The following is a 25958-nucleotide window of genomic DNA, read 5'->3' as shown; positions in this document are numbered from 1 at the left end:
GCATTCACAGTTCTTGGACCTTCTCTATAAATATACGTTCTCTGTAAATTCATAAACTCACTGAGTTATAGCTGCACAAAGTCAAATTTTTTTAAATTTTGGCGATTAAAAAAAAAACCAAAAATTTTTTTCAAACCCAGGTAGCGAAACGTGATTTTATTTAATTTTGAAATTTTCGTGGATGTCTTTACGTAGAAATTTTAAGAACCACCCTAATGCGTATGTATGTCATACATGCTAATAAAAAATAAATATATACTTTTAATCAGGGTTTGAAAAACTGTCAGCACAGCAGCAACAGCACTACTATTTTTGCTTTTGCTTCGCTTTGAAATTTTTGATTTTCATTCAAACTGATTTGCTTTCGCTGTGACTTTGAAAATTTTATTTTGCTTTTTTGTCGGCGGTTTATTGAAAACAATATAGTAAATTGAATTTACTGCTTTTGATTTGCTGTGATAGCACTTTTCTTGTGCTGTGAATGTCCTGTACACATGAAGCTTTGCAGCATGGTGTATTATCGCTGACTCGCCAGGAGTGAGTACACACAAAATTTGCAGTATCAATTCCTTTGCCTTGACCTTTCACTAGCGATTATCTGGTGTGAAATTGGCGATTACCAATCGCTAGCGAATTGCCTAACAATCGGTAATGCATCGTCGTAGTTAGCTTTTGGTCGCCTCTTGTCACCAGTACAACTAAAGGGTAGTGCATTTGTGCATGCATACATATTTCCGCCAATTTGATGTTTCACGGTCAAGTGATAGTCGAATTGCTGTTGCGTTGCTGCCGCTGCGCTGTCGTTGTGCTTTCACATATTGTTTTTTAACTGTCTGGTTGCTTTCGAAATTTTACAGCAAAACGACAGCCAAAGCATTTGCTTTTTTCCGAATTGCTGTTGCTTTGCTTTCGATATTATACATGCCGAAGTCAAAGCACAGCAAAAGTAGATCAAATGAAAAAATTACAGCATTTTCAAACCCTGCTTTTAATATTTCTCTTTTAGTCAAAATACTTTGCGTCTATGGGTGCCACAAATGTTTGCCTCGATTGAGGAATACGAACAGCTACACGGCACTGAGAGTGCTACAATGTGCACCATCTTGGAGTACAGCGTTAATAAGACGCATACACAAATAATAGATTCGGCTTTGGGACAATGTCAAGTGGTGAGTTAAAGAGTGTTAATAGAGATTTAGTTTGGGGGTTGGTGTTGGTTGATACTTTCGACAGGGTGAGAAGCTCACGAACGAAGAGAACGAATTTCCGCAAAACCTTAAAAAATTTAATTTGGAGTCAGACCGCCTAAGCCTAAGGGTAGTGCCAAATTTGACAAGTGATGACGGAAATTCGTTACAAAATAGCTCACTTAGTCATACATTCATTTGCTAATCTCCTAACTTTCCTTCTTTATCTTATACATATGTATGTATGTATGTAGGTCATCACAGCCGCCTCCTATACAAATAATATAACAGTAGCAGTTGCTGGCTTTATAGGCTATCTATTAGCTGGTTTTATTGTTAATCGCATCGGCAGTAAAATATTGCTGAGTAAGTGTTTTGGAATATTATCGACTGGCAGCGAAATCATTATACTAGTTTGATCATCATTTCTTTCAGCCATCGGTACAGTATCCGCAGGACTTTGCGAAATCGGACTTTATTTCTCAGTATCTTCTTTGAGTACTGCCATTCTCGCTTCAATTTCTGTGACATTGGGTAGCATATCAGCTATGTCCATTCTCAGCTCATCGGTCGATCTATTTCCCACGTCGTTGAGGTGAGTTAAGCGATCTTTGGTTTTAACTTATTTGGAATTACCAGTGTTGCCGTTGTTCGACTGAAGGGGCAATTTGACCATTTTTAAGCGTCAATACCCTTTGACCCAACTTTTTGAAAATATTGATTTTTCGACCCTTTTCCAAAATTATGTGCGACTTTTGCCCTCTTCAGAGATTTTTTTAGGAAATGTTAACAGAACCATTCTATCAGAAATTGAGTACGAAAAAATGCATCACTTAAAACCTCTAAAGGAAATGCAATTCTTCTCCTTTCAGCAACTAGATTTATGTGTATGTTTGAAATCCTGTTTTGTGTAAAGCTTGTTCCGCTATTTTCTTTTTAAATTCAACAGATTTATCCTTCTACTAGTAAAGAAAAGCAAAAATAATGTGGTGGCCCATTTTTCGTCCATGACACTTTTTTTGCGACTTTCTGAAAATTCTCAATGGCAACACTGGGAATCAATCAACGTTCGAAGTAGATAATAAGGTTGCATACTTTCAATTCTTGAAAAAATTCGTTACAGAACAATGATTGTGTCTTTGGCAATGATGTTTGGTCGCATGGGTTCAATATTGGGTAACATACTTTTCCCCATTTTCATGTCTCTCGGCTGCATTCCACCATTCATCATGCTCACCTTCGTAATGTGGTGTAAGTTAAATATTACAAATCATTAATTATTAAATATTTTTTTAAATTTAATTAATTCAATTTTCATGGTTTTATTTCAGCTGCTGGAATTATGTCTGCATTTTTACCAAATACCAAAAAGACGGTTTTAAAGTAGAATTAATTAAATTAATTATTTTCTATTTATTCGTTTAGTCGTCTTTACACACATAGATACATACATGCATACATACATTGTGAGATTATTTATTTCGTAATTTTTAAGATAATTAAATTTCTAAAGGATCGGTGTATTTGGATACTAATACATACATACATATGTTTTGTACATAAAACAATTTGGAAACTTGCTGTTATTAAAAGTGAAATAAAATTGGGGTATTCACAACGGTGTCGTAAAAAGAAAAAAGTCAGCTATAAATATTTCTCTCAACACAAGATTGGGTAACTATGACCAAATAATGTAACTATATATATAACCAACCAATGTGGTGAGAGAAATATATTCACCTGACTTTTTTTCTGGGTGTAAGTTAAGGGAATCAAAATTGTGGAAACAAGTCGAAGATGGGTGAGCTTAAATGAGGACGACATAGCAGGATCAAAACTAACTTGGATGACGGTACTGATTACTTTATGTCGTTCCGCGACTTTGACTTCAAGATTCAGGAAATTTCCAACTAAGGAAGATTGCGACGCTGGCCTTACGACGTGAAATTATGCTATTAGCAACTAAATCGATTACTCAAAAATGGAAAACGGCATCGCCGTGGGTCTCTAATCGGAGGTCTTACAAGCAGTCATAGTCTCCGGAATGATGACTGCAGGTCTCTTATTCTATTCGTTGATAGCCAAGTGACATTAAAAGCGTTAGGACCCAAATTGGTGAATATGTACAAGAATTGTTAGGAAGATCGCGTATCGCTAGCATCACGGGTACTTAGCAATGGCGCAGTGAACTAAATAGCCGATGAGATGGCTAGACAAGGTTTGAAAATGCAGGTCAAAAAGGCGGATAAGTGATCTATGGACCAGCGAGACGGCTGTCAAGTTTCGAGGTGTTATTATGGTCGAGGAGTAACAAGAAACCTACTGAGGAACGTTCTCCAGACAAAGCGATTCAAAATTTTGGGCTTTGTAGAGATAACAGAACTGCAACTCTCGGGTATTTTATTTCACATTATTTATGCATACATATTTATAGCCGCTCCTAAAGTGCTATAATTTTTACTTGCATTTTTTAAAAACACATTATTCTTCTTAAAAATAAATTTACAACCGAGTTTATCTTTGATGCAAGCTCATAAATAGTAACTGTGTAGTAATTTTGATGGCTGCTATTCATATATGTACGTATATATATATTCATACATATGTACATACACATATGTATGTATGTATGTACATAAATGCACATTCGAAGTGCATATGTAAATACGAAAGCAAATAAAATCTTGCTGTAAAGGTGTAATAGCTGCAATTTCCTATTTATTTAAACAACGATTAGATAATAAACTGGATTTGTATTAGAACGGGTCAATTCCTATACAAATTAATTATAAACATACCTTCTCTAGTTTGAAAACTTTCTACCCTGTAGAGAGCTAATGGATTTAAAATGTTCTACAAAATTATTTCCAAGACCGACAAGAGATTTAACCCTTTCTCCACTTATTCTAAAAACACTCAAGCAAAAAATTCCAAACTTAATACGGCCAAAAATAAATTGATGTGAGAATGGAAAAAGATATGGGTTTTGGACTTTTATCCTGAGTTGAAATCATTCCACTCCCAGACAACGACCCTGCAATTGTTGCACAGAGTAATGTACGCTGACGTCTGCACCTCTTCATGACAAAGACGGCAATCCGCCTATGTGGATGCGCCAATTCGGTGCATATGAGAGCACAGGTGATTATAACCGGCTAAGCAACCAATAAGCAACTTGATGTTAGCTTTATTTAAAGGATTTATGTATATCCTTCCTACCAAAAGAATAAGCAAAAAGTCTAGCCTGTCTAATAGCCCAATTCTGTATCGGTAACAAACATTTTTTAACTGACAAATTTTAAACATTTTCACATATTTTTCCGTAATAAAAACTGTGACAAGAATTTGTCAGTGATAGAGAATAGAGCCGTAAGACCCACTACCTCTCCCCAAATACTTACTGCGTTCTGAGTTTACCCACATTTGAGTTATGAGTCTGGAGGAGGATCAACTGAGTCCATAAAAGGATTCCGGTCCCACAAGTACAGAGGATGAGCCTTCCCTAGCAAGTTAGTCGGCGGCCTCGTTACCTATGAAGCCGCATTGTCCAGGTGTCCAGCATATTAATAGCCAGAAATATTAAAAATACTTGCAAAATAATAGCTTTGTTCCAAACGCTTTCCGGGCTGTTTCGGTAATTAGAACGTAAAAGTAAGTTACTCTCTCACAAGTGTCAAAAATGTGTCAACACGTGCCAAAACTGCCCAGAATCAACAAATCAGCTCTAAATGATGATTTTATGTGAAAAAAAGTCCGAGCTATCTCGGACACGAAGAAGAAAATATTTACGAACCAAAAATGCGTTCCACTCGTTTGTATTCGCTCTCTATTACCCATTTTTCTAATGCGAGGAACGCTTTCGGGGCTGTTTTGGGCGCTCGCGGGATTCCGTGGGCTCGTGTGGAACAAACCTAATATTTAAATACATAAAACAAGTACCTTACACAAAAAGTATTTGAAACACAAATGCAAAATAATTAAAAAAAAAAATTTAAATATTAGGTTTGTTCCACACCTAATTAACACAACAGATATGTAAAATAATAGCTTAAGAAAATCCCGCCTTCAAAGAAACCCCGTTTTTTCGCTCTCCTGTAAAATTTGTGGGTCGTAAGATACGCGATTTTGCAATTGGTCGATGGGCGGTTTTGCAAAAACATTTACGATATACATATATTTCGAAAATACAAATACATTTGAAAATACTTTTGAAATCACATGTACATACATATCGTCACCTGAAATGCCTGAAATGCTGTAACTAACAAAAAATTCTAAAATTAACTTTTTGACTGATTATGATGCATTTAATCAAACGGGCAGTGGTTCTATTCACTCACATTTTTGCCTCCACGTTTCCCTCTTTGAGCATAGCAAAATAATTTTTATTTTATTTTAGGTCATCTAAACGCTGTGTGAATACCCNAAAAAAAAAATTTAAATATTAGGTTTGTTCCACACCTAATTAACACAACAGATATGTAAAATAATAGCTTAAGAAAATCCCGCCTTCAAAGAAACCCCGTTTTTTCGCTCTCCTGTAAAATTTGTGTGTCGTAAGATACGCGATTTTGCAATTGGTCGATGGGCGGTTTTGCAAAAACATTTACGATATACATATATTTCGAAAATACAAATACACTTGAAAATACTTTTGAAATCACATGTACATACATATCGTCACCTGAAATGCCTGAAATGCTGTAACTAACAAAAAATTCTAAAATTAACTTTTTGACTGATTATGATGCATTTAATCAAACGGTCAGTGGTTCTATTCACTCACATTTTTGCCTCCACGTTTCCCTCTTTGAGCATAGCAAAATAATTTTTATTTTATTTTAGGTCATCTAAACGCTGTGTGAATACCCTATTTGTTATTTTCTGATCACGAGCATGGTGAAATTAAAAAAATACCTAAATAAATTTCATGTATAGCTATGGTATAGCTCAATTAACGCTGTGCAATTTTAATTGCCACAAGCGTCTATTTTATTTTCACATTGAAATCAGTTGCTGTGAAATTTAATCCGATTTCCGTTTTATTATGACAAACGTCTGCATTTCCGCTTCCTATCTATTCTTTTTTGTGACTTTCATCATACACTTTTACGGAAACATTCATAATAAAACAAATAAACAGCTGCTCAATTTGACACAAGCCAGCGAAAGTGACACGCAAACAAATTCCATATCTAATCTGGATATCAACTCGAATTAAAATAGCAATTAAAAGTAATTGAATATGTCTGGCATCGAAAAATTGCAGGCGAAAATCGCCGAACTAAAACTAAAAGTTGAATTAGAGCACCAAAGAAATGCGTCAAAAGCTGCACGAGAGCGCATCGAAAAAATGTCCGCGGAAGTGGTTGATTCCAATCCCTATAGTCGCCTTATGGCACTTCAGCGTATGGGGATCGTTAAGGAATATGAGCGTATACGTGAGAAAACCGTTGCTGTAGTGGGCGTTGGTGGCGTAGGAAGCGTTACGGCAGATATGTTGACAAGGTCAGTGTGTTTTCTATTGCCTGCATCCATGCATGTTTTTTGAAATGTTTCTATATACCAGATGTGGCATCGGAAAACTTATACTCTTCGACTACGACAAAGTAGAGTTAGCCAACATGAATCGGTTATTTTTCACCCCCGACCAGGCTGGTCTATCTAAGGTGGAGGCTGCAGCGCGTACTCTAACCTTCATTAATCCCGATGTACGCATTGAGACGCACAACTATAACATAACTACTGTGGAGTCGTTCGATAAATTCCTAAATACAATATCTCATGGTGGCCTTCAGCCAAAAACGCCAGTTGATCTTGTCTTAAGCTGCGTTGATAACTTTGAAGCTCGTATGGCAATCAATACTGCATGTAATGAGTTGGGTCTAAATTGGTTCGAATCTGGCGTTTCCGAGAATGCGGTATCAGGACACATACAATTCATACGCCCAGGTGAAACTGCATGTTTTGGTTGCGCTCCCCCCTTAGTGGTGGCGGAAAATATTGACGAGAAAACGTTGAAACGTGAAGGAGTATGTGCCGCTTCACTGCCCACTACAATGGGTATAACAGCGGGCATTTTAGTGCAAAATACACTCAAGTATTTGCTCAATTTCGGTGAAGTATCGGACTATTTGGGTTATAATGCAATGAATGATTTCTTTCCTCGCATGAGTCTGAAACCAAATACTCAATGTGATGACCGACACTGCCAGGCACGTCAAAAGGAATACCAGGCACGCCCAAAAGTTGCTGTGGAAGAAAGTGTTGTAGTAGATGATGCGCCACTGCACGAAACAAATGAATGGGGCATTGAATTGGTGGATGATTCGCCAGCTGCCGGAGGTGCAACCTCAGTAATGGCTGGTAGTGATGTTGCTGCGGGCTTGCGCCTAGCATATGATGCACCTGATAATATAGCGACAGATGAACCCACAGTTGCCGCAACTTCTAATGTGGATTTAGATGAATTGTTTGCGCAAATGAAGGCATTATAAGGATAAGTGATAAAAATCGAGAAACTAAGTTATTCCATCAATTAAGACTCTAAACCGCATTATTTAATTTTATACAAACGTGTACTACAAATAAGCAAGCAAGATATTCAGAATATAATGATAGCTTACCCCTAAGCATTTGTTTTCGTTCAAATATTTTTTTTAGTTTTTTCATCTACATAATATGTATACATATATACTTTATAGTTAATTCATTTCTATGATGAAGGCAAGTCATCGTAATTTCCGCTGGAAATGNTCGTTCAAATATTTTTTTTAGTTTTTTCATCTACATAATATGTATACATACATATATACTTTTGGCCTTATTCATAAAAAATAAAGGAGCTTTATAAAAGGTTTATAAATTGAAAAATGTATGGAAACGTCAATTTATAAAGCTCTTTAAACCTACTTTATTTTTTATGAATAAGGCCATTTATAGTTAATTCATTTATATGATGAAGGCAAGTCATCGTAATTTCCGCTGGAAATGTACATATAACAAAATTAAACCACTTCCTTGTTTTTATGATTCTCCACATTCCGACTACAATTCAAAATACGACCCTAATCGCGTGTACTTAATAAACACAGCTTTTCACCTTAGCAATCACTGAACACACCACGTTGAGATCTGTCAAGCGGCAAATTTTTGTTGTCGTGTCCTCAATTGTACGCTGTGCCACAGAAATTTTTGCATTTTTCGAGTTGTTGAGTTATTAAGCTTTCAAATGACCAATAAAAAGGAAGAAAAGCCACTGCCTGAAATTGAGGTGAGTCAAAAGTATTTTATGGCATGGTTCTACCTCCATGGAGACTCGTACAGATCTTATTTTTTTTGTACACGTCAACTCGCAGGCGCCGCAAATAACATATGTACATACATATAACTGCACTAAACTTGATCTAAATTAATTTTACAGGTTGTAAAAATAAACAAATGGGATGGTTCAGCTGTAAAACATGCACTAGATGATGCAGTAAAGAATTGCCTTTTATGCGATCGACCGCAACTGAAAGAACAATTTGGTTTGATCAATACGCGTCTGGTGCTATGCGCACTGGCCGTGGGTGTTGCTGTGTTGGCTCATGGCTGGGACTACACGCATCCCTTTCCCGAGTCGCGACCAGTATTGCTATTTAGCGTCATCGCCTATTTCTTGCTAATGGGCATACTCACTTTACACACCACATTCCGCGAGAAGGGCACGTTTGTTGTTGCAGTACAAAAGAACGGCAATAATGGACCACGCACTTGGGAAGCAAGCTCCGACATGAAGAAATACGATGACAAATATTCGTTATTCTTCTCTGTTAAAGATGCCAAGGGTGAACGGGAAGTAAGCAGTACCAAATCGTGTGCCAACTTCATTGATGCCAACGGTGTTGTATTGGACAATTTGGTGGCCAATGAAGTCAACCGTTTGTTCAATTCATTATCAGCTGGGAAAAAGGATGAGTAGCTCGTTTGAGAATGGTAAATATGGCATACCAGTACATTTATCTAAATTATAGTACACACAGTGACAGCATATGTGACAATGATGGAGAAGAGACGAAAATAAAAGGAAAGGGTATGGAGGTCGTTGATTTAGATCTGCAGCCATTGTGTGTGTAAAACCGCTTTGCGAAAAAAATTTACATTTAAGTAATTGAATTTTTTCCATATATTGTAAGACTTCAATAATATGCATTTCGTTCAATAATAATATGTCTGAAACTACAATATATTGCCTTCTTTGGGTTTTTCGGAGCAACAATAGCATAATATTTTATTCCATGTTTCGTAAAACGTTCCCATAAACATACCGACTACTAAATGGAAGATCGACCCATCTCGACCGTCAGTTCGAAAACGCCCTATTTTAAAAAAGATTTTCAAAAACGTTCCATTTCAGAATTCGTTTTAAAAACTCCCTATCTCAGCTGCCGATTCAAAAACGCCCTAGACCAGCACACTTTCAATACATTTTGAAGTGAAATAGGGCATTTTTGAACCGAATTCTGACATATCGGGCTCTTCAACCAAATTCTGAGATAGTGTTTTTCAATAAAATTCCGAAATAGGGCGTTCTTGAAAAGTGTTTTGAGATAGGGCGTTTTCGAACTGGCTGCCGAGATAGGTCGATCTTCCACTCAGCAGTCGATACAGACAAATTTTTTGATTTCCTTTATACAAGTACAAACAAACTAAAGAAAAAAATCAAAAATTATGAAATAAAACGATCACCCTTTTTTAACATAATCGNCTCAGCAGTCGATACAGACAAATTTTTTGATTTCCTTTATACAAGTACAAGCAAACTAAAGAAAAAAATCAAAAATTATGAAATAAAACGATCACCCTTTTTGAAATTAAAATAATTCAAAAGGTGCACCAAACGACTTTAGCAAAACTTATTAAAAATGTTCTTCTGTCTCACAAAATACCCAGCTATAAATCAGTCAATAATACATATTTTTTCAAAGCAAATTCAGGCACGCAATGTTTTCAATATAAAATTTTGCAAAATATAAGATGTAAACTAAAATTCGTATAAGATTTCTAATCGAAAAAATCCAAAAAATTACCATTTCCATTTCCGCAGTCGCATTTCCTCATACCTGGATTTGCACCGCTTTGTTAGATGTAAGCAAAAGGAATTCACCCAAGGCACGGTTGGTGAGTTGGTACAACAAATTTTCTCATCCAATAATTTACTATGCGCAGTTGATTTACGGCATGGTAAGCTTTTAACTGCAGTGGGTATTTTTCGTGGTCGGATGCCACCGCGTGAGGTCGATTAGCTAATGACAAATGTACGCAACAAGAACCTAAGCACTTTCGTGGAATAGATTCCCAGTAATATTAAGACAGCTATTTGCGACATACCACCACACTTACTTAAAATGTCAGCGATTTATAAGCTCTTGCAGCAAATTTTAGATGGCAGCGGTATTATGTTGAGGCGTAAAGCACATTTGCACTGGCACACAGGCAAAGGCATGGAAGGGCAAGAGTCCATAGATGCCCAACGGGATTTACAAGATTTGCTTGATTTATATAAGCAGAGTGGTGAGGATACCGCGAACGAAGAAGTTGCAGCTGAAGGTCATTCCTGCGCGCCATGTAATCAAACGGCATTAGTGGCAGGTTTAATTAATGAAAAAAAAAAACAAGATTTTTTAAAGCTGCAGTTTATTTTTGAGTATACAAAAGTAAAGCAACAATTTACGATATTCTAATTTGTTCCCTCATAGTCCATTTATGGTGACAACTTAACGGCAAAAGTAAATATCGTAAAGTTGTGTTCCTTAAAATGGATTTGCAACAACTCTAGTCATAGATGCCAGTTTTAAGTGCCATTGGGGGAAAATGGCATATGTTTGCAAATAAATTCAAATCTGAAAGTAAATATATGTAAGAAAAATTACTTTTTCGTGAATAAAGTCGGTAATGAAGCGCCGATTATGATTCCATCTGAATCACAGTTACAAGAATTAAAGGAACTCTATGGCGCTTGGGTGTAGTGGAATGAATGCAGCTGAGCAGCAGGAACACTTTTCAGCAAATGTAGAAAGTTCAAATGTAGTACTACCAACGTGGGCTTAGAAGGAAAGGTTTCGTTACATGCGTGTTTATGGAACTTTATACACTTGCGTGCATAAGTACATATGTATGTATATACTTACTTTGTTTGAATATTTTATATACTGCAAGCAGCGCATGGAGCACAAAAATATCGCAGTGCTTAGCTTCTCGAGAAAAGATTTTACCAAACACCGGTCATGAATGCTACTAGCACCGGATGCATTTACATTTTTTTTAATTTGATCGTTTACGTCTTTTTGCTGCCACTTTTAATGTTCCATTTTGTTCACCAACATCAGCTGCATTGCTACCGCATGCCGTGTCCTCAGCCAATTTAAGATTCAAAGCGCGACTCGCCGCTTCAGCCAAGTCATCAATTGGTGGAAACTTTTGCGCACGTGGTGTACGATTTAGACCTGACCACAACTCTAGGCGCTCTTCGGTAGGATTTGTAGCAATGGCTATTTCAAAAGAACCACGACGCGGCGGGCGTTCGTTATTCATGAGCAATTGTAGTTCTATGTCGGGCTTTAAATTGCGCAAACGTTCTAGAAGATCTGCGTGTACTTGAAGGGCACGACGGCGAAATACATTTCAGGAGCGGCAGTGTTCAATATATAATACTGGAAGATTGGCGTCCATAATGGGATCTTCAGACTTCGAAAGTTTAGCTTTAGGGGCAGAATTTTTATCTGCAGACTGTTAATAAAAATATATATGTACAGGTATATATGTTTGTATATGTATATGTACATATGTAAATATAATGAAATATTAAAATTTTTCCGGGTTTTCTAAACGAAATGGTTTTTAGTTTGTGTTACGGAACAATATCGAATATGATTTAATGCGTCTCATGCTAGCCCATGAAGTATTCCTAAATGTATTAATACAAATGTTCCATATCTTATATTTATAAAGCGTAGACGAAGGCGTCCAATTTGCTCCCACGGTAGTTGGGGGAAACTCTAGGGTNTCATTAAAAACAACTAATATATCCAAAGACTCTGGGAAAAATCTATCTTCGCGAGAAATTGCATTCCAAACTTCAATCGGGGTTTCCCAAAACCTTTCGAAATTAACCGGCCGTCTTCACGTGCTGGCAAATCGGGCTTGCGTGACGACGTATGCGGTTTGCGAGATCGCGCATGCTATCGCTTTTGTAGTTTGACAGATATTTTCTCACTTCGCAGAAACCTTCAGAGCAGAAACATCGTTTATTTTGGTGGAAAATACAAATTTGGCCAGAGAAGCGTGATCCTTCTTTTTTGGCGACATTTTACAAATCAGAAAGAATGCTGTCAAATGCCCAGTCAAATAAAAAAGTTTTGACAGATGTGTGTGAGCGCGCAAAAGAATAACAATGGATTATTTACGAATGTTCACGTTCACGCTCCCACTGAGCTGTTCAGCGTTCTTAAGCCGGGCGGCACATGCTCACACTCGCACCCGTTCACGGTGCTGCGCTGACATTGGTCGACTCGTGTGCATTCGCATTTGCACACATGAGCTTTTAGTGATTTTGTCATTTATTTCGTCAGTAATTCGTCTCCAGATTGAATCTTTAAATTTGATTTTTATGGATATATATTTATGTCGTATAGATATTTTTAACTTTGCACGCCTTCATTGAATTCTTCCTCCATGATTATTAAAGGCACTCGCAAGACTGATACTCGAAAAACGTGTCTCTGATACCTAGTGACAGTCGCACGCTACTTGCAAATACGCTCATGTACGTGCGTCCGCAGCCACATAGGGGCAAATGCGGAGTTCGGTTTAACCAAGGGGTATCCATATAAGGTGGTAGCAATTGCATGTAAGTAAAAGCCCCGGGTATTTTGCTATTGCTTTTTGGTACAACATAGTTTCAAAACGAAAGGAAATAGGAGATAATTTTCGCCATTTCATTTTGTTGACATCCTGAAGTTACAACATTTCGTCTTGGATGACATTCTGCTGTATTGATGTAGAGACAAAAATATCATATCAGCTGTTCAAGTAACCTTGTATAGATGAGCCTTGGGTATAACGTTATAGGCTTCAAATTCTTACGCTCGCGCGGGGCTGGTGACAACCAGTGCGAGTGTGAGCATGTGCGGCGCACAGCGTGCTTTTTGAACACTCCATGAGAATAAATCGAAGGGCTTTAGACAGAAGCAATATTTTGATATGAAACAAAAAGATTCTTAAAGCTGATATAAAAAAGAGGTCAGTGTTCTTCCAAAAAAAACATGCAAAACCCACCACACTTTTTGCAAAAAAATATTTTTGGTATGTTTTATTGTATTAATATTATTGATTTTGATTCCGTCGATTGTGTTGTCACGCAAGCGAGATACTTATTGCCCGAATTTGAATAAAAAAGAAAATTATTTCGCATAATTTTGATTATTTGAAACAGCTGACGAGCTGTCGAAGCGACGCCTACAAGACACCTGCCGGTCATATGACTGGTCACCACGATGCAACGAACAAAGGTGGCGCCGTCAGTGGTACCGCTACTTTGGTTTTGCCGATTTTGACAGTTGTGGTAACTTGTAAATAAACCTTTGTTTACAAATCAGCGAAAGAGAAATATGAATTATAAGTGAAAAATCAGTTAAAATTATGTTAATTTGCAATATGTGAGTGATATTTGAGTCCAAGACTGCGTAAAAACTAATACAATGAAGTGATGTGTGTTAAACTGCGACAGCCGTCAAGATGCAAGAAGCGTAGATGCAAGTGTAGCGCTGGGACGAATCGCTGCATTTTGTGTACATAGGGCACGGCATTAATAGCATTTCCTCACAATGATTTTGTTTCTGCTCCACGCAGACTCTATTAGCAAGTTAACTAATCAATCCCGCAAAGATGCTGCTGCAGTTTTCTGCAGCAGCCTTAATTGCAAAGCAATGGAGTCTACTAAAACGTGTGCTGAAGCAGCCTCAATTGCAAAGCAATGGAGTGCACTAAAATGTTCACTGTTCTCTAATAGATTAGGTGAAAAATGCAATATTTTCGCATTTAGCAAAATTAAAACACGTTTTTCGCTGTAAAGTGAACTGCTTTGGCAGTTTCAACTCGTTCTTCTTTTCGCTCTATTCTTTGTTTACTTGTGGTACACAAATGTCAACGCCCAGGACGGCGCAATCTTGTATTCTATCATTCTTGACTGGTCACATGTCTGGGCGATCTGACCGTAATCGGTTGTCTGGCAACAGAGAGGAGAAATGATCTTTATGATTGGNAGTTGTGGTAACTTGTAAATAAACCTTTGTTTACAAATCAGCGAAAGAGAAATATGAATTATAAGTGAAAAATCAGTTAAAATTATGTTAATTTGCAATATGTGAGTGATATTTGAGTCCAAGACTGCGTAAAAACTAATACAATGAAGTGATGTGTGTTAAATTGCGACAGCCGTCAAGATGCAAGAAGCGTAGATGCAAGTGTAGCGCTGGGACGAATCGCTGCATTTTGTGTACATAGGGCACGGCAAAGCCGTTCCCGAAATGTTTCTCTATTATTATATTAACAGCATTTCCTCACAATGATTTTGTTTCTGCTCCACGCAGCCTCCATTAGCAAGTTAACTAATCAATCCCGCAGAGATGCTGCTGCAGTTTTCTGCAGCAGCCTTAATTGCAAAGCAATGGAGTGCACTAAAACGTTTGCTGAAGCAGCCTCAATTGCAAAGCAATGGAGTGCACTAAAATGTTCACTGTTCTCTAATAGATTAGGTGAAAAATGCAATATTTTCGCATTTAGCAAAATTAAAACACGTTTTTCGCTGTAAAGTGAACTGCTTTGGCAGTTTCAACTCGTTCTTCTTTTCGCTCTATTCTTTGTTTACTTGTGGTACACAAATGTCAACGCCCAGGACGGCGCAATCTTGTATTCTATCATTCTTGACTGGTCACATGTCTGGGCGATCTGACCGTAATCGGTTGTCTGGCAACAGAGAGGAGAAATGATCTTTATGATTGGTCTTCGTTTCTTTTGTTTAATTTTGACTTATATCAAAGAAAATAACATGGAGCTGAAATTATAAACGTCAGCCAATTNGCAAGAAGCGTAGATGCAAGTGTAGCGCTGGGACGAATCGCTGCATTTTGTGTACATAGGGCACGGCATTAATGTTCCCGAAATGTTTCTCTATTATTATATTAACAGCATTTCCTCACAATGATTTTGTTTCTGCTCCACGCAGCCTCCATTAGCAAGTTAACTAATCAATCCCGCAGAGATGCTGCTGCAGTTTTCTGCAGCAGCCTTAATTGCAAAGCAATGGAGTGCACTAAAACGTTTGCTGAAGCAGCCTCAATTGCAAAGCAATGGAGTGCACTAAAATGTTCACTGTTCTCTAATAGATTAGGTGAAAAATGCAATATTTTCGCATTTAGCAAAATTAAAACACGTTTTTCGCTGTAAAGTGAACTGCTTTGGCAGTTTCAACTCGTTCTTCTTTTCGCTCTATTCTTTGTTTACTTGTGGTACACAAATGTCAACGCCCAGGACGGCGCAATCTTGTATTCTATCATTCTTGACTGGTCACATGTCTGGGCGATCTGACCGTAATCGGTTGTCTGGCAACAGAGAGGAGAAATGATCTTTATGATTGGTCCTGTTGTTGTTGTTGTAGCAGCATACAAATTCCCCAAAGACATTTTGGGGAGTGTTGCTGGAGTGACAGTCCTTGACCAGATATAAATCTGGGTCGTTCCGGTTACGTAGACCCGACTGTCGTGGGAACGTATGATTGGTCCTCGTTTCTTTTGTTTAATTTTGGCTTATATCAAAGAAAATAACATGGAGCTGAAATTATAAACGTCAGCCAATTTCTTTTGATTCATCTTATGCTTTCAAGTTCTTAATACGTGTAGCCTCCAAGTTAGTGCACTGTAACAAAAACTATTATTTCTGGCAATGCTGCAATTTTTTCACTAGCAACCCTGCACATAAGCTATCCAAAAGAAGTTTCGGGATATCAGATTGCCGACATTTTAGAGAAAATAATTATTCCAAAAATATTAAAAAGCATCGGAAAAGTGAGAAGTACATTGCTATTGTGCAAATTATACGATTTTCAAAGTAGTCGAATCAGTAATAACCCTACCAATTGTATTTTGAGATACTTGGAAAGATTAAACAAAGCGACGTAAAATATGGCTTTACCCAATTTATCACACGCCGACTTGGAAAAGTTGAAAATTTTCATAAATTTTGTATCTGAGAATCCAACTGTGCTTAATTTGCCGCAGCTGCAGTTTGTAAAGGAATTTGTCGAAAAATTTGGAGGCAAAGTGCCCCCAGGGGAATTTAAGATGCCTGCTGGAGCCGCTGGAGGGTAATAAATCAATGTACATATATATGTAAGCTTGTATTATCTTTTTTTTCGATATTTAGAAAATGTCCATTTGGCGGAGACGCTGGGACAGCAAATGATGGTGCTAGTGGTATGAACGTCGATGAATCGGAAGAGTCGGATTTGGAAGAATCTGAACCGGAATCTGAGGTTGAACTGAATATGGAAGGTGAGTGTTTGTGGACAATGATTAGTCGATTAAAAATTAAAGGTTATCTCGGAGGTAGGGTTATATTTTCGAATGTGGCTTTTCATGTTAGGAGCATTAGGGTAGCTTTGCGAATTTCGATACAGAGGCGTGTCAGGATAATACTAAGGTCACTTCTTTTTCTTTTTTATGTCTGTGTAGATAGATTTACTTTGTCGTTATATATATATTATACTATTAATTATCGAGTTATGCCTGACACGGCTCTTGTATACGACTTTTGCTTTCAGCTAAAACAAAAACTAAGCGGAAAAGGCAGAAAAAGGAATTGGATTGGACACCGCCCTCAACTTCTTATGAAAATTTCATCAACACAAATACAGTTTACATGGGTGACACTAAAGAAGCTAAAAAGGCACAAAAGAGTATAAAAACTGAGCATGAGCATTCTGCTGAATCTGATATGGATCAGGATGACAAGGAAGAATATGAATGTCCTGTAGAGGCTGTGTATGGCACTGACGCAGAAGATGACAATATTGATGAGGATCCTATTAAAACTAATATAGCATCGGTTGCCATGAAATGTGAAATCGATAGCGATGTCGACAACGATGTTGACAACGATATTCAGGACGAAAATTACAAAGAGGATGACAATGACAAGGGCTCGGAGAGTAGTGATTCTGATGTTGTCGCTCCAGTACGAAGGCAAACACGAAGTAGCAGAAGAATCGCACGCGCAAAGAAAGGAAAGCGTGGACGCAAAAGTCGCAAAATTCTTAGTGAATATGAGCCTAGAAAGAAAATTCGAAGACCCAGACCAGCAAATTGTCTTGAAAAATGCAAAAAACAGTGCGCTAAAATTGATCAAGAACAACGTATGAAATTGTGCAAAGAATTCTGGGCACTTGATTTTGTAGAGCGCAAGAATCATTTGTTAACTTGTGTACAGCGTATGCCACTTGGTAAGATGCGTATTATAAACAGAGTTAAAGAATCACGGCAACACACAAATCATTACTTCTTGACTACTAGTAGTGGTGAGCGTGTAAGGGTCTGTTTAAGTTTCTTCTTGAAAACACTTGTTATTAGTAATTTTCTGGTGAAAAGCGCGCTGGAGAATACCGATGACCAAGGTAAATTTACTGGAATAGATTTGCGTGGAGGCAGCGGTGAGGGGAGACGCTTAAAAACTGAAATGGCAAAACAACGGAGACAAAATTCAGCCGATGTTGGCAATTCTTCTAAAAACTCTATCAGTGAGTCAACAGATGAACAGAAGTCGCCGTCTAACATGGAAGATGACTTAAATAAACCAGAAGTACTAGATGTTAAAAATTTGGAAACGCTTAAGCCAATTGAACGTGAGGAACCAACTAATCTAAGTGAAGCTGAAGAACAGGCTAAGCCAACTGAACCTGTGGAACTAACACTAGCAAAGCCAGTGGAAACTGCGGCTGCGGAATTTTCAGCACTCACAATTGATGCAAATAAAACAATGGAGGATTTGGCAACTCCACCGACTCGACCGAAACCACCAGGCAGAAAACCAAAATCTGAAAATAGTACTCCCAGGAGAAGAAGATCCGAACAGAGAATACGTGTACCACAGCCAGTGAATTGTGCTGAAATATGCCGCTTTAAATGCCACACTAAATTTACAGAAGAGCAACGTGTGCAGCTGTGCGCGGCTTTCTGGCGTTTGGGTTACAAAAGGCGCAAAGATTTCGTTTTGTCGCGCGTGGAAGTGNTTTACCGAAGAGCAACGTGTGCAGTTGTGCGCGGCTTTCTGGCGTTTGGGCTACAAAAGGCGCAAAGATTTCGTTTTGTCACGCGTGGAAGTCCATGAGAATACAACGACAACAGCTGCGGAGTATCGCAAATCGAATCGAGTGCGCACTTTTACCAATCGCTATTTCCTACGTGGCCAACGTGGTGAAAATGTACGTGTCTGCTCACGTTTCTTCTTTGCAACACTTTGTGTCGGAAACCATTTCTTGGCTAATGCACAGAAGAATGTTGACAAACAGACAGGTGCATACGCAGGCGAAGATATGCGCGGACGTGCTACACCGAAAAATAAAATACCCTTGGAACTTGTGCGCGATGTACACCAACATATTAACAGCTATCCGACTTGGGTGCCTTGCAAAAGCTACAAGACACGTTATCTGCACAGTTCATTGAACATAGTTAAAATGTATGGTGAATATAAAGAAGAAATGGAACGTCTTAATAAGCCCGCAGTCAGTGGAAGTTTCTTCCGGAGAATATTTCATAAAGATTTCAAATTGGCTTTTCTGCAAGCTAAATCTAAGCATGCGCACAAAGTCAGCGCACAGAGGAGTAACAGTAGCGCAACTAGTGCTGTAATTCCTACTAGTAGCACTTGCGCGAAGGTAGATGACCCAGTGGTGATTAGTAGCAACATAACTATTACCACAGCCACAGGCCCATCATTGGGCAAAAAAACGAATCCAAACATTTCCGATTTTACCGGTGAAGAAGGGGGCTTCTGGACACAGCTAACGCCAAATGCAACTGAAACTATGAAATTTCTGCAACAGCGGTATGCACCGCAGGCGGCAACTGCGGTGATTATGCAGCCCCTATATATTCATCAGCAGCAGCAGCAGCAGCAACAGCAACTCCAACAACAACAGCTACAGCAGCAGCTTCAACAACAACAAGTTGCACCGGCCCCACAACCAGCAACTTTGCCTGCAGCTGCCTACCATTTGCCGCAAGCCATCAGCTATGTGCATCAGCCACACATTATGAATGCCGGTTATGAAAGCGAAGAACGCGCACAAAATTTCCATATGCTCTAAATGATTTTCATTCGCTGCACTTTTTAGTTGATAGTAAGATGTAGTATATTTAACATTAAGTATGGATTAATCTATTTACGCCTATTCGTATACAAAATAAAGTACACAAAACTAAAATCCCTTTTTTTCAAGTTGAATGCATACATATCGCTGTTTAAAGTACAAAATCGAGTATCGTCTTTCTGCTGACATTTGCTGCCAAAAGTTGGATTTGCTCACCAAAGCTCTTGGCTCAATTATCCATTCGTTCTGAAATATACAAGCCAGAAATGCGATTGCTTTATAAAAAAAGAACCATTTTGAAATATTAGTGTTTTTACTCTCAACAAAATAATTTATGCAACTTCACATTCGCGGTTTTGCATTATCTTGATACGCGGTTTTTAATTTTTTTGATACGCGGTTTTGTACTTTAAAAGACGATATAAATATGTATGTAATAAAAACAGAGAAAGATTTTTATGATTTCAAAACCAGAAGGGTCAGAGCTACAGTATCGGTCATATCTATAGCACGCCATTTCAAAGTGATATTGTGTGCCATTCATATTTATTTATTTATTTTTAAAAATTGTCAATTAAAATACCGTGCTTTCTCTAACAAACCCCATATAAACCGAAGTTTAACAATTTGTAGAAAACTACAAAAAAGTGCAAAAAATTTTCACCCAAATTTCAAACTTTTTTCACCGAAGTGTTACAATTTTTTTGAATACAAAGTTTTATAGCCCAATAGATTTTAGTCTAATAATGTGCAAGTTTCAAGTGGCTAAAAGTTACCGTTGATTTTTTAGAATTGTTTTCGCCAAAGGTGTTGCGGATTTCTTCCATATACAAATAAATTGAGTTTGTTCATTATATGGAAGCCCATGCGACAAAAAAAATTCTAAAAAATGTACGGTAATTCGTAGCCACTTGAAATTTGCACATTATCAGACTAAAATTGAAGGGGCTAAAAAACTGTGCACTCAAAAAAAAAACTAACACTTCCGAGAAAAAAGTTTGAAATTTAGGTGAAAATTTGTTAGACTTTTTTGTAGTTTTTTACAAATTGTTAAAGTTGAATTTATATGGGGTTTGTCTGAGAATGAACTATATTTTAATTGAAAATTCTTAAAAATAAATAAATAAACATAAGTGGCACACAATATCACTTTGAAATGGCGTGCTATAGATATGATCGATACTGTATGTACGACAAGCTCGCATTAGAGTAAATGAGGAGGAAAATCGTAACAAAACATAAGATTTCATATCAAATTTTTGGGAAACAATTTATTGTTTTGTTTATTCAGCACTTCGGACTTTTATTACGAAGAAATATGTACGTCACCTGGAACTTTTTTACCTTACGCTATTCCATCCCTCTGCCGCAATGTTACACAGTAAGTCAGATGCAATTCTTGCCTTAGTTTGTGTCACTTTAGGATATGCTCTGTGCATCACTCGTGAGTGAAAAAGGGGGCGTTCAGAAATGCATCAAGCAATAGCATCAGCCTCTTTTATTTTTAAACTATAATTTATGGAAATGCCTTATTTACGCAACTAAGTTCCAATTCGGCATTTGACCGTGGTTACGCATATTTGACAATTCCATCAATTATAGTTTATAAATAAAAGAGACGGATGCTTTTGCTTGATGCATTTCTGAACGCACCCTAAGTGACACATTGTTGCAGAAGCTGCCAACTCCCACCACGAGGCCGCAACCCTAAAAGCGGTAAGAGCAATAAGCGCAAGGTGGACAACCGCATTAATGAATACCGCAACCTCCGAATTGCCGCCAGTTTCCTATGGCAGACTTGAACTCAGCTGCAACGGACTCTAGAGTAATATCGAGGAGATAGCGTGCTTAATGGGTCGGCGAAGTTTCACAGAAACTCAACAGGGGTGAGCAAATCCAATTTTTGGCAGCATATGTCAGTCACGCGGTTTTGCAAATGCTCCCCGTCAAGGAGTGCAACACTATGTTATGAAGCAGTTCCTAGTAGGGTGCCACAGACGTGCGCATCCGAGCAGACACCTGCTGGCCGCAGAGCCCTCGCCTAGGCTCATCAGAAGGTGTTTAAACGAACTTACGGATGAATTACAGAGGTTCATAAAACAACCTCTGGACGATAGCGATAGGGCATAAACGGCGATAGGGCATAAACGGCATTCACAGGGAGTCGGACTCGACTAACACCAAATCCCGACCTGTAAATGCCGTTTTGGGAAACACAGTCACCTGACGTGGACGAGACAGAACTGGAGACTCGCACCAGAGTCACCTCACCTCTTCGCATGCCTTCCAAACCCCACTCTGGTCCAACCCAGTCCGTCCCTCAAGGGTCCTAGAACCGTTGGTGTACCACTTTATTGTGCTAGCCTGGATATGTCTCTCTATAATAAAGGCACTTCGCGCCGCCTTACTGTATATATTAACATTTTGGTTGTTTCCGACAGGGTGTGCATTTTGGAACGAATGTCCGTCATCCCGTACCGATGTTATCTACAAAGTTGCAAACGGGTAAATATTTCATGGATCGAGAACGCTTTCCAGTTTTGGTTTAGTTCCGTACGGGAACAAAATGTAATGTGAAGAACGTTCCCGCAAAAGAACCAAAGGGAAAGTATTGATAGCAGTTTGAACGGGAACAAAATGGAAATACACAAGGTTCGGGAGCGTTTATGTAAAGAACAAAATGCGAGCAAAACTGTCGGGAACTTTCTCAAAACGAACAATAAAAGAACAAAACTCCCAATAAGTGCCTTTTTTTCTCGGTCCTTGATATATTTTATTACATAAAAATCACATGCCACAATCCACGCATTTGAATGAAATTTATTTATTTATTTATTTCGTTTTGTCTATGAATTAACAAATTCTTACAGACTAAGTACAAGTAACTTTAAAAGTAATATTATTACAATTGTTTGATATTACAAAGAGAGTAGATGTTAAAGAGCAAGAATTTTACTTAAATTTTGCTGCACCTTTGGTGGAAAAGACCCAACTGAGTATACTTTCTGTCTTAAAATAAAATCGCTATATTTAAAAAATAATATTCACGACCCGCTTTAGCTATATTCGAAAACTCATTTTCAAAAATCTGACCGATTTATACATTCTGCTACAAAAAGAAGAAAGATTTTAGCTAAATTTTTGGGACTATGAAAATTATTTTTCGCTACATGCATAACTCATTTATTTGTTTTACTTCGTTTTAGGCGTTATTGAAGCAGACTTTGAAGCCGATCAGCCGATGGGCGATTCAAATAAGACGCCATCCGAGGAGGAAATCGATCAAGCTAGCGACTTACGTTCACAGGCAGCTGCTGCTTATTCGGAGCAAAAGTTTGAAGAGGCAATCGATCTGTACACTAAAGCCATTGAGCTCAATCCCGGCAATGCTTTGTTCCATGCCAAACGCGGTCAAGCTTTCCTTAAGCTTAAGAAGCCCAACGCTTGTATTCGTGATTGTGACAAGGCCTTGGAATTGAATTGTGACTCTGCAGCTGCTTACAAATTCCGTGGGCGGGCTCATCGTTTGTTGGGCAATTGGGAGAAAGCTGCTAAGGATTTGCGTCAAGCTTGCAAACTAGACTTCGATGAAGAAGCTGATGAATGGCTGCGCGAAGTTACACCCAATGCAAAGAAAATCGAGCAACATCGTATCAAGCAGGAACGTAAGCGTGCTGAACTTGAAAGTAAGAAGGCACAACGTCGCGCACGTGCACATGCCAAGGAACGTCAGAAGCAGCAGCAGCAACAACCACAGGGACCACCTAAAGGCTTCAATCCAGAATTCTTGTCTGCCCTCAATGATAAGGACTTCCAAGAGATATTGGCAGATATTGCTAAAAATCCAGCTAATATAGAGAAGCATAAGAACAATCCGAAATTCGCCAAATTGCAGAGCATGGCCAAACAGTTGGGCATGGATAATGTATTTAACATGTTTGGTGGCTTGGGTGGCGCAGCTGCTGGTTTTGGTGCTGGGACCGGTGCTGCCACTGGGGCTGGGGCTGGGGCTGGCTCAGCAGGTGCAGCGCCAACTGCAGACGAACCTAAGCCGGAGCCCAAAAAGCGTGAATTCGTTGATGATGGCTTAGATTAAAAGATAGCGCGTGTATCTTCAACTGCTTAGCGCTTTGCGGCGCGATATTCTAAATTATATAAACTGCATTATGCAATAAATCTAAATTTTGAATAAAGGTGTTAGTAGTTGTCGTAACCGATATTCAACGAAATAAGAAAACCAAAAAATGTTGAACCCTACAAGATTTGTAGATGGAGAATCGCGCTGGAAATTAAATTGTTACTTTTAAGAATTCACATAAAATATTAACTAAGTCGCTTTAATGGTCGCTTTTTAAGTCGCTCTTAACAAATGGAATTGTCAAGGAATAAAATACGCATGTGAAATGCTAGCCCTTTTCATTTATATTTTCATCCATTCAGTGAAATTTAAATAATTTTTAAATGCTTATATAATGAAGTGTTACATTTACATACATATATTTATTTTACCTTTGGATTTATCGTATCTCATGCCAGATTAAGTGCGTTAAAACGGAACAGCGCATAAATATGTATACTTAATTAATGTCACATATATGAATTAAATCAATATTAACCGATTTCTCCAAACAATAAAATCAACGAAAAAGCTAACCACTAGTGGCCATGATTAATACTTATTGTAATACAATATACATATGTACTAAACCAAGCTATTGTTCATAGTATGCTGCTAACAAAACACTTGAGTTATTCATTTCAGAAATTAAATCATATTTATACACATGTACATTAGGCATATGGCTTTTTTTCTAAAATTAAATATACATACGTTTTTGTAAAAATTTGCCACAAAAAGTTGCCGCAGGGAACTCTGAAAAAAGTGTTCTAAAAAATCATGCGCGTACATATCATGGTGAAATTATAAACAGGTGAAATAATAAAACAGCTTTCTCACTTCTCACATTTTTAAAGAAAAATTTTCAAAAAGGTAGTGTTAAATCTTTCTTCTCGCTCTTATCTCTCCGCCAAATTATGACTACGATCAAAAATTGATTTCAAATGTTTCTCGGTTTATTTCCTGCATTCGGCTATCTTATAGAAACTCTTAAAGGTCAATTTTCAAATAAGATAGTGTCAAATTCTTTTAAAACCTGGCATAATTTCACCATGGAATTTTCTCCATATACATATGCTGCGGGAATTATTTTTTAACAGATTTTGACAAAAACATTTTGTTCATCATTCCTCTTCTCGTAGGTACATATATGTACGTATATATATGTACATATTTAATTTTAGAAAAAAGCCATGCCTAATGCGCATATGTATGTATGTATGTAGAGTTAATACGCATATGCACTGTAAGCAAAGTCTTAATGACTAAATCGTAATGAAAATAATAATTATTAGTAATAAAGGAAGTCAAGCATTTAAAACTTATAGTGACTTTTCCTAGATTCTTGTTGTAGCAGCAGCACTGAGACCCAGACATCAAAAGGAATGGTCCAGGGTGTTCACCATGGGTAGGTTGCACAGTGGTTCGGACTGCAAATCTAGCTGAACGAAATTATTCAATCAAATACACTTTGATGAATTTTAACACCACTTCTTATCTAGGGGTTTTTGTGTCGCTAGGTATGAATCTGAAGACATTTATCAAAACTTCAAAATGGCTGATTCAATATGGCGTATGAAAAGTTTTGCAAATTAGTGGATTTCCATGAAACTGGGCATACGGGTGTTTTTGGGGTCGCAGAATGGCCGTCGAAAAATTTAAAAAATCTTAACCCTTCATTTATGAAAATTTTTTGTTCACAGATTATACTTATGACGATTACCAATATTTCTGTAGGAAAGCAGTTATTTAAAAATTATTTATGACTGTACATTTTGCATTTTATCTAGGTTTTTATTTTATTTTTAACTCATAATAACAATGACTAAATACTTTTTCAAATAATTTTATAAAACAGATGATTCCCTGATAAATATAGTTTTTATCATAACTATGCTACACCAACATATTGACAAGTTTTGATTTCATTATCTCATTTTAATAATTTTTTTTTTTTTCTAAAAATATAGTTTTTGAACAAAAATCGTATAAATCCAAGTTTCAAACTCTGCGGAATATCTAAAAAAGCGGAAAACTTACCTGTATCGTGTTTGGGTCATATCACAGTGTACCGTATCGCACCAGCTTGAGGGCCTTTGTTTTTTATCGTAATCGCATCAAATACGATATCACATCACATCAAATACGACATCACATCGCATCTGTTGAGGACACCTTAAGAAAGTAGAAAATACTCGAGTTACGATTTTATTAAAAAACATCTTACATAATCAAAGTTTTGATAACT

At 37.6% G+C, this 25958-nt stretch overlaps 6 protein-coding genes across 8 annotated transcripts; 5 read left to right on the top strand and 1 right to left on the bottom strand.

Annotated features, from left to right (window-relative positions):
* Positions 1-1006: 1006 nt before the first annotated feature.
* LOC108374791 (synaptic vesicle glycoprotein 2B-like) lies at positions 1007-2755 on the top strand (the record flags this gene model as incomplete). The annotated part of the gene is made up of 5 exons (XM_017630812.1): positions 1007-1169; positions 1442-1553; positions 1623-1782; positions 2311-2438; positions 2519-2755. Coding segments are annotated over 5 exons (619 nt in total), but the record flags the coding sequence as incomplete, so codon positions are not given.
* A 3544-nt stretch (positions 2756-6299) lies between these two features.
* On the top strand, positions 6300-7819 carry Uba5 (Ubiquitin-like activating enzyme 5). The gene is made up of 2 exons (XM_017630816.1): positions 6300-6695; positions 6757-7819. The coding sequence occupies exons 1-2, from the start codon at positions 6433-6435 to the stop codon at positions 7682-7684; spliced, it is 1191 nt and encodes a 396-aa protein (XP_017486305.1). The 5' UTR covers positions 6300-6432; the 3' UTR covers positions 7685-7819.
* Positions 7820-8290: 471 nt separating this feature from the next.
* Positions 8291-9415, top strand: Spase25 (Signal peptidase complex subunit Spase25). Its single transcript, XM_017630820.1, has 2 exons — positions 8291-8460; positions 8611-9415. Exons 1-2 carry the CDS (start codon positions 8419-8421, stop codon positions 9148-9150), a joined length of 582 nt encoding a protein of 193 aa, XP_017486309.1. The 5' UTR covers positions 8291-8418; the 3' UTR covers positions 9151-9415.
* A 753-nt stretch (positions 9416-10168) lies between these two features.
* On the top strand, positions 10169-10933 carry LOC108374793 (probable tubulin beta chain CG32396). The gene has a single exon (XM_017630815.1). The coding sequence runs from the start codon at positions 10577-10579 to the stop codon at positions 10910-10912; it is 336 nt and encodes a 111-aa protein (XP_017486304.1). The 5' UTR covers positions 10169-10576; the 3' UTR covers positions 10913-10933.
* LOC108374792 (selenoprotein BthD-like) lies at positions 10847-12218 on the bottom strand. Of its 2 annotated transcripts, none has more exons than XM_017630813.1 (2): positions 11360-12213; positions 10847-11071 (listed from the first exon to the last, which is right to left on the bottom strand). In XM_017630813.1, exon 1 carries the CDS (start codon positions 11898-11900, stop codon positions 11493-11495), a length of 408 nt encoding a protein of 135 aa, XP_017486302.1. In that variant the 5' UTR covers positions 11901-12213; the 3' UTR covers positions 10847-11071; positions 11360-11492. The 2 variants fall into 2 exon arrangements, with proteins under 2 accessions (XP_017486302.1, XP_017486303.1); XM_017630814.1 differs by having other exon boundaries at positions 11017-11274; positions 11360-12218.
* Positions 12219-16165: 3947 nt separating this feature from the next.
* On the top strand, positions 16166-25035 carry LOC108374795 (hsc70-interacting protein 1-like). Of its 2 annotated transcripts, XM_017630818.1 has the most exons (4): positions 16166-16590; positions 16650-16777; positions 17047-18416; positions 18511-19721. In XM_017630818.1, the coding sequence occupies exons 1-4, from the start codon at positions 16409-16411 to the stop codon at positions 19588-19590; spliced, it is 2760 nt and encodes a 919-aa protein (XP_017486307.1). In that variant the 5' UTR covers positions 16166-16408; the 3' UTR covers positions 19591-19721. The 2 variants fall into 2 exon arrangements, with proteins under 2 accessions (XP_017486307.1, XP_017486308.1); XM_017630819.1 differs by lacking the exons at positions 17047-18416; positions 18511-19721 and adding an exon at positions 22800-25035 and having other exon boundaries at positions 16178-16590.
* Positions 25036-25958: the final 923 nt, after the last annotated feature.

The sequence above is a fragment of the Rhagoletis zephyria genome, unplaced genomic scaffold (assembly GCF_001687245.7).
Source record: "Rhagoletis zephyria isolate East Lansing unplaced genomic scaffold, Rhagoletis_zephyria_1.1 Rzeph_scaffold_08139, whole genome shotgun sequence".
NCBI lineage: Eukaryota > Metazoa > Arthropoda > Insecta > Diptera > Tephritidae > Rhagoletis > Rhagoletis zephyria.
The sequence above is the reverse complement of the archived record's forward strand: the minus strand, read 5'-3'. Positions and strand labels throughout refer to the sequence as shown.